At 41.4% G+C, this 7,302-nt stretch overlaps 1 protein-coding gene across 1 annotated transcript; it reads right to left on the bottom strand.

Annotated features, from left to right (window-relative positions):
* Positions 1-358: 358 nt before the first annotated feature.
* stc1 (stanniocalcin 1) lies at positions 359-5,190 on the bottom strand (the record flags this gene model as incomplete). The annotated part of the gene is made up of 4 exons (XM_080738070.1): positions 359-662; positions 999-1,210; positions 1,443-1,585; positions 5,007-5,190. The coding sequence occupies 4 exons, from the start codon at positions 5,188-5,190 to the stop codon at positions 359-361; spliced, it is 843 nt and encodes a 280-aa protein (XP_080594196.1).
* Between the last annotated feature and the right edge of the window lie 2,112 nt (positions 5,191-7,302).

The following is a 7,302-nucleotide window of genomic DNA, read 5'->3' as shown; positions in this document are numbered from 1 at the left end:
TTAAAGATTCTTCTCTGCTGTAGAGAATAGTGAAGTGAACCGGACCATAATTGTAAAACGCAGCAACCATATGCTCGGCACTACACTAACTGAGTCAATACGTTTGAAACTGTTTGATGTAAAGGGGATGCTCTCAAACCTAAAGTGTAGAATGTAGTACAGTATAACAACAATCAAACTCCGATATAAACTTGGGAACTCTATCGGAATTCCCCGGAGATGCAACGTTTCTGCAACTTCCAGCCTAGTGGAGGAGGAATGGATTTATAGTCACCGCTAGGGAATAATAGCAGAGCTTAGCTTGCTTTTTTTCATGATTCTGAGGAGTGTGCAGAGTTTTCTTGAATCCGAGTGGGAGTTAGGAGCTGTCGCTGGCAGAACGCTTCTTGCCAAAATGGCTGGCAGAATCTCTGCTTCGCAGATTAGGAGGGATCTTGTACATGTGGGGACCCATGGACCACCGCCAGCTCCCACGGCCCTCCACTCCGGTCGGAACGGCAGCAGCAGCTGCAGCCGCAGCAATGGAGGGGCAGGGCTTGCTCTGAAGCAGCTGGATAAGCATAGTCATCTCTGGGCCCATCCGCGACACCATGCTGGTCCTCACACGGTCCACCGTGTCCTCGTCACAGTCCATCAGGCTCTGGAGCAGCTTACCATAAAACCTGTGAAATGATGCATCACATAATGCCTTTAATATGTAAATGTGAATGCATTTGGCCATGTTGCAGTAAAATGCTTCAATCATCTGACTCATTTTTAATTTTTGGGAGCGATTTGCTGTTGCTCCCTCTAGTGGTACAAATTTCAAGGCTTCCTTTGGTGTGTTGATATAATGGAGTGTTTTCATTATATCGTCTAGTCTCGTGCATAGAAATGTGTGAGGACACAGTCACACAGGAAGCCTGTGCTCATTTATTTCTGACTTGTACTTGGGTCCATTTGAGTCCGTTTTTAGTCTCTAAAAAAAAACTAACACTTATAGTTATCGTAGAGCTCACCTATTAGGGAAGTGACTTGGTAGCTGTGCCACTTCACCAATGGCATCTGGATTGGATCGGGCAACAGTACAGATATTTAGCTTGCTGTAGCATTCCTCCTGCACCTCAGAAATCATTCTTTGGAAGGTGGAGCAGCGGCGAATTGTGGGGAATGCCTTGGAGGTGATGCCATTGGCAATGCACTTAAGGCTCTCCTTCACAAACGCTTTACCCTGCACAGAAAACAAGTTTAAATTCACTTCTTATCCAATTCCTAATTGCACGCATTATGTCCGTTGCAACATGAAACGGCAACATTGGTGCTCATCTAACAGTGCTCACCTAATATGGCAGCAATGTGAGAAATTCTCATTTTGAGTGTAATCCAGCTAGAAGTTGTACAAAGTTGCTCTGCTTACACAGAAAAAAAGATCCTCTCAAGGTGTCTTTTAAGAATCACTGTACCTGAGTATCAAATTTAGCAGCACTGTAGAGGAAGGACTTGCAGATGTCATGCATGCCATCTGTGTCACAAGTTGAATTCTCCAGGCAGGCAAAGGCTCCGCAGCCGACTTGGAGGGCACCGTTGAGACAGCGCGCCACATCTGCTGTGGGTACAGAGAGTGAACCGATCAGCAGAGGAGCCATCAGCAGGTTCAAAAGGGATCCCTGCACAGTGCACACCCATTAAGCTCATTACACAAACTAGCCTTTACCCGTTCAAAGATATGAGCTCCGAACTGATGTGCAGTGTGTGGGTTATGGGATGTGTGTAGTATATGAGGGATGGAAAGTAACTTTAACTGGTGTTTGCATGATAATATGTAGGAGCATCAATTTAAGAAATACCCGTTTCGTTTAATGGCTACAGAGATACTACACACACACACACACACACACACACACACACACACACACACACACACACACACACACACACACACACACACACACACACACACACACACACACACACACACACACAGCTGGTTAAACATGTTGCCTCATGCTAGATGCAGAATAGATATGCCTCATGCTAGATGCAGAATAGATAGTAGATACACCATAAAAATGCTAATATACAGCATACGATTTGTGATAGTGACAAACGGGCTTCACAGTTATGTCAGGTGTGTTCATATGCTTATGGTGATGCGATTTCAGATCAATAAACCCTTTTGCAAATCCCGCCCCATTCTGCCCTGTTACTATGATGGGACATTAACCCTGGGCAGATTGTTTTTATAGTGGAGGTGGATGGGATTTTTTTTCCCTTCAAAGCCTCATTACAGCTATATAAAGTACCAAAGGAAAAACACCTAGGTGATATTAATAAAAAGGGAAGACAAAGGTACAGTAGTTACATTGCAAAACAGGGGATTTACCCGAAAATATATGTTTTAATTTGTTTAATCCTCTGGATAAGAGATAGAAAGAGAAGCGCATTGCATCTTGGGTACTAGGAAGAGGACAGAGAGAATGTTTCTCCTCACATAATAGGCTGGCTTTTCGTAATTCTGCCCATTTAAATTATATGTACCCAATCGTGACTCTTAGACCATTGATAAGGTACATGTGAACTAGTTTGTTGAAGCTTATTCGTTATGATGAGCGAGATCGCTTGACGCTTGCCGTCGCTATCACCGTACCGGCCGATCTCCGTGTCGCGCACTGCGGACAGTTTTTGAAAGGCTGAAGCAACATTCTCCACTGCACAAACTCCACCCCCGATAGCAAAAAGTGAATGTTTTTTTCTGGTTGGCCAGTCAGGGAGTCTCAGGGACCAATCAGAAGGCTGACAAACGGTCTATTGCTCCAGCCACTGAGGAGAAACGCTGTTTCAGACACTCAGACAGACAGACTTTTGGAAAATTATATGTTATTATTTTATTTTTTTTAATTATATGTTTTATAGTGGGGTTTTAGGCTAACCAATGACGACATCAGAAGATACATTTATTTTCCGACCATTGGTATTTGGACAATACACAGTGAAATCATTAGAGTTAATTTAACAATGAGCATCCAAACATGCTGATTAACTCATGCTGTACTTGTTACACGACTTCACTCGTGTAACAATTACATACATTTACTAAATCCCCCAAATTAAACATCAAGTGTTGATAAGGATGTGCACTATGAACAAAAGGACCTTATGCACACGTTTGGGTAATGGCTTTTTGAACAGATTTTCATTAATCTCTAAAGAGTTGATGGCAAAAAGCAACTTTATATTTGGATATCTTTCAACTTCCTAAGCCAGGCAGAGGCATTATTTGACAATTCACTGGGCAAAGTGGATATATTTGAACTACGCATTTGGTTCATTTCAGAGGACTTGGGACCAGCAGTATACAAAAGGTGCACGCACGCACGCACGCACGCACACACACACACACACACACACACACACACACACACACACACACACACACACACACACACACACACACACACACACACACACACACACACACACACACACACAGGCAATTTCATAAAACCTCAGTACTGAGAGCTAAGCAAAATTTACAAGACAATCATGACACATTTAAACAATAGGGGATTTCACGAACACTGCTCCATCTCTCTCTCGCTCTCTCTCTCTCACACACACACACACACACACACACACACACACACACACACACACACACACACACACACACACACACACACACACACACACACACACACACACTGACTCAAGTTCAAGATCATGTATCTTACATTTTGTGACGCACATGGTCACTGGTCAATGTCACTGCATTTTTAGACCAGATGCGGCTCACTGACTGACACCGGGCCTAACTTTATCATGAACAAGCTACAACTGTGTATAGGCTACATGGCATGTCTACATACATTGTAAAGATCTTCAGCATTCTAAAACTAACATACCATAGCCATGCCAGTGCAGTTGCCATGTCTCTGAAGTCATTTACACGAAAAGACATTAACACACACAAAAACACATAATCATTTCCACCCATTATTGTGCTCCAGTTTTCAACATGATAGCAACAGGTTAAATTCAAATAATTTGTTAAGTAATTAAGTACTGTACTTAAGTACAATGTTTAGGTATTTGTACTGTACTTGAGCATTTCAAATAGGCCTATTTTCACTTCTAGGCTACTCCACTACATCTCAGATCCAAATAGGCTACTTTTACTCCACTACATTTAGGCCTATTTGAAAACTGTAGTTACTAGTTACTTTGCAGATATAAATTATAATAGGCCTATTATAAAACATACATTAACAACTTTAGCCCCATTTTATACCGGGGCTATTTGAAAATAGCCGATCTACAAGCAATTGTAGATCTGCTATTTTCAAACATTTTGTAGGCCTACTTTTACTTTTGGTAGGCTATAAACTACATTTTGATGGCAACACTTTCATACTTTTACTCAAGTACATTTTTAATTCCGGACTTTTACTTGTAAAAGAGTATGTCTACATTGCAGTATTGATAGACCTACTTGTACTTATTAAGTAAAAAATAATTGAGTATTCCACCACTGCTTAAGATCATCCTCCTCCGCTACTACTAGTTAAAGGCAAAGCTACACAGGAAGACGTTTGGAGCTGACTAATGCACCGTATTAATCCCCAGCCAGAGACAGTCCACAGTCACTATACATAAAACCACAGAAGCCGCCATAAAGAGACATATTACTGACATGACACAGCCTGCAGGCGCAGGTGTCAGCAGCAGCACGACGCTCATGCACTCTCATCTGTTGCAGCCGGTAAAACACCGGCAAACCACAGCCGCTCCTGCTAATCCTCCTGCAGCCTGTTCCGTGAATGCAAGGCGTTCGTTTTAGGGGGGGCTGCATGCATAGGCCTATAACTATAATGCTTGTGTGTGTGGGGGGAAGAAAATCCACAGAGTAGACATGATCCACATGAAAGGTAAGGCTGTCAATCAGCATAGAAATCTGTGCTATAACAGCTGCACTGGAGTCTCTGAGAGAGCTGTTAGTAGGGTAGAGAGAGAGAGAGAATGTTACTTACAAGGGCTGTTGGCAGAAAAGCGTGTTCTCCTGGGCGAATAGGACTCGTTCTGATCCAGTTCATAAGCAGATGCGTTCAGCATCATCAGGAGAAAAAGTCCGGTCCTCAAAGGCATCGTCCCCTTTACACAGATAATATGACAAAACGTAAAGAAATGTGTCCTGGACGATTGATGATAATTCATATGGATACCGCTCCAAAAGCTTCTACAACGCCCGTAACAGAATATGTAAGCTATGATAAGTAGACTATCATCTACCTAATGCTGCTATTCTTTTTCTTTTCTTCCTACATTGGACTCTAGCCTGATACTATCCTTTTGACTTGCATGACACATAGCAACGGTGTCAAGTCTGCATGGGTTTATATGGAAGCGCTGAACATTACGAGTGAACGGGTTGGACCAATCACAGCGCAGCGTTCAAGCCCTTGCTCCAAGTCTTTTCCACTACTAATTGACAAAGTCATTTCACAGTAGAATACATGGCAGGTGTTGTAGGCTACATCACGTTCAAGGATATGTGCAATATTTCTTAAATGGCACATTTTTCAGTATAGTATAACCTGAATTTGTATCAAGTTGTAGGCTACATTATTATTAATAATAATAATATTATTATTAGGTGGTGGTGGTGGTGGTGGACTGGTGGTAGTCGTTGTCCTAGTGGTGGTAGTATTAGCAGATTTAGTATTATAGTAGGCTTTTGTATTAGACTACTACTATAGGTCTACTTAAGATAGCATTTGTATGATATATTGTAGCATCCTCCTGTGAATAAACGATTCTCATCTTTCATAATCAGTGTCTTCAGGCTTAAAAGTCTTTCTCTAACTTGTCTCCTCCCATGAAGGAAGTGGATTTAAATGAGATCCATTAAATAAAATTTGCTTTGAACAATTACTTGACATTCAGGCTAGTTATTTCATTGCACGAACAGGTCTGTGTATTTTCTTTTCGACTATTTATCTTGCACTGATCTTTATCAACAATAAGGGGATGAGCTTTGCAATGAGGCTTAGAGCTCTGCTCATCCCCTCATTGAAATGTTTAAATAGTAGCTATCAGTATATCTTAGACAAACACGGATAACATAATGTGGAGTCTTTCAAATGATTAGTGACCGACAGGAACTAGGCTATGCGGTCATTACTATTCAATACATGGGCTTGCTACTCAATGTTGTCTTATTGGCTAACTGACTGACAGAGCCATACCTCCATTAATCCAAACAAATGAAAAATAACTCATTGTGTTATGCATTGCACAGCCCCAGTGGACCAATGTGTATTTTACGCATCTTTTAGTCAAATGCGATACGCACCATGTCATACTTAAACATCTTTGTCCAAATATCAATCCAGAATATTCAAATTATGTCTTTTATCACTGTGGCATTTTGATGAACCATGCTTAAATAATGAGACCATTGTTGCTCTAACAGAGAAAATCCGCTCAACATTGAGATAAACTGCATGTGTTATTGACATTAAGTGCACTTATGTGTGGATAGCGATTACTGTTGACGTTAGGCTCTATTCTCTACTTCTCAGGCTTGTGAAATGTTGGCATACAGTCAAGCATCTTGCAGCTGCACGTGCCAGGCTACAGCGAGAGGAAGATGTGTGGGCTTCTAATGATGCAAGTCATCCTTCAGGTCTCTCGCCTCTTACTTAGGTTGATCTACTGTATGTGGATTCTTTATCGAGAGTTTAGGGAACAGTAACAGCTGAAACCTCTGGGAGCAGCGAAATAATTGGTCCAGGGAAACGAGAGAGTCCACTCAGACATGTGACAGAGAGACAACCTCGTGTGGGTTTTACTTCAATGATGCAAAGGCATAGGCTACTATTAACCCATTTAAGCCTAGGATTATTGAATGCTTTAACTATTGAAAAATAGCAGATACAAGCTCACAGCGCGCTGCGAGCTTGTAGATCTGCTATTTTTGAAAAAGTCGTGAAAATGTGTGCAAATCTTTGAATATTTGTATTTCTAAAGCGAACGCTTGTAACTCAAATTTTGCTTCTGGGGGGTCCCTGGAACAAAATATTTTGAGATGGGGGTCCATGGCCCAATACATAGGACCTTTTCTTTGACGATGGCTGGCCAGATTGCTGACATAGAAACATAGGGTTTTTCAAAAAACCTTAGAAGGATTCAAAAGACACTTGTAGAATCGGGTCAAAATTCAAATGTTCACAATTTTTCAAAAATAGCAGATCTAGCAGATCTATATCTGCTATTTTTTAATAGTTAAAGCATAAAATAATACACCTTAATGTGTACCCGTTCTGA

This window comes from Nannobrachium achirus (assembly GCF_963921795.1).
Source record: "Nannobrachium achirus genome assembly, chromosome: 12".
NCBI lineage: Eukaryota > Metazoa > Chordata > Actinopteri > Myctophiformes > Myctophidae > Nannobrachium > Nannobrachium achirus.
Note: the sequence above shows the minus strand (reverse complement) of the source record. Positions and strands in the feature narration are given on the sequence as shown.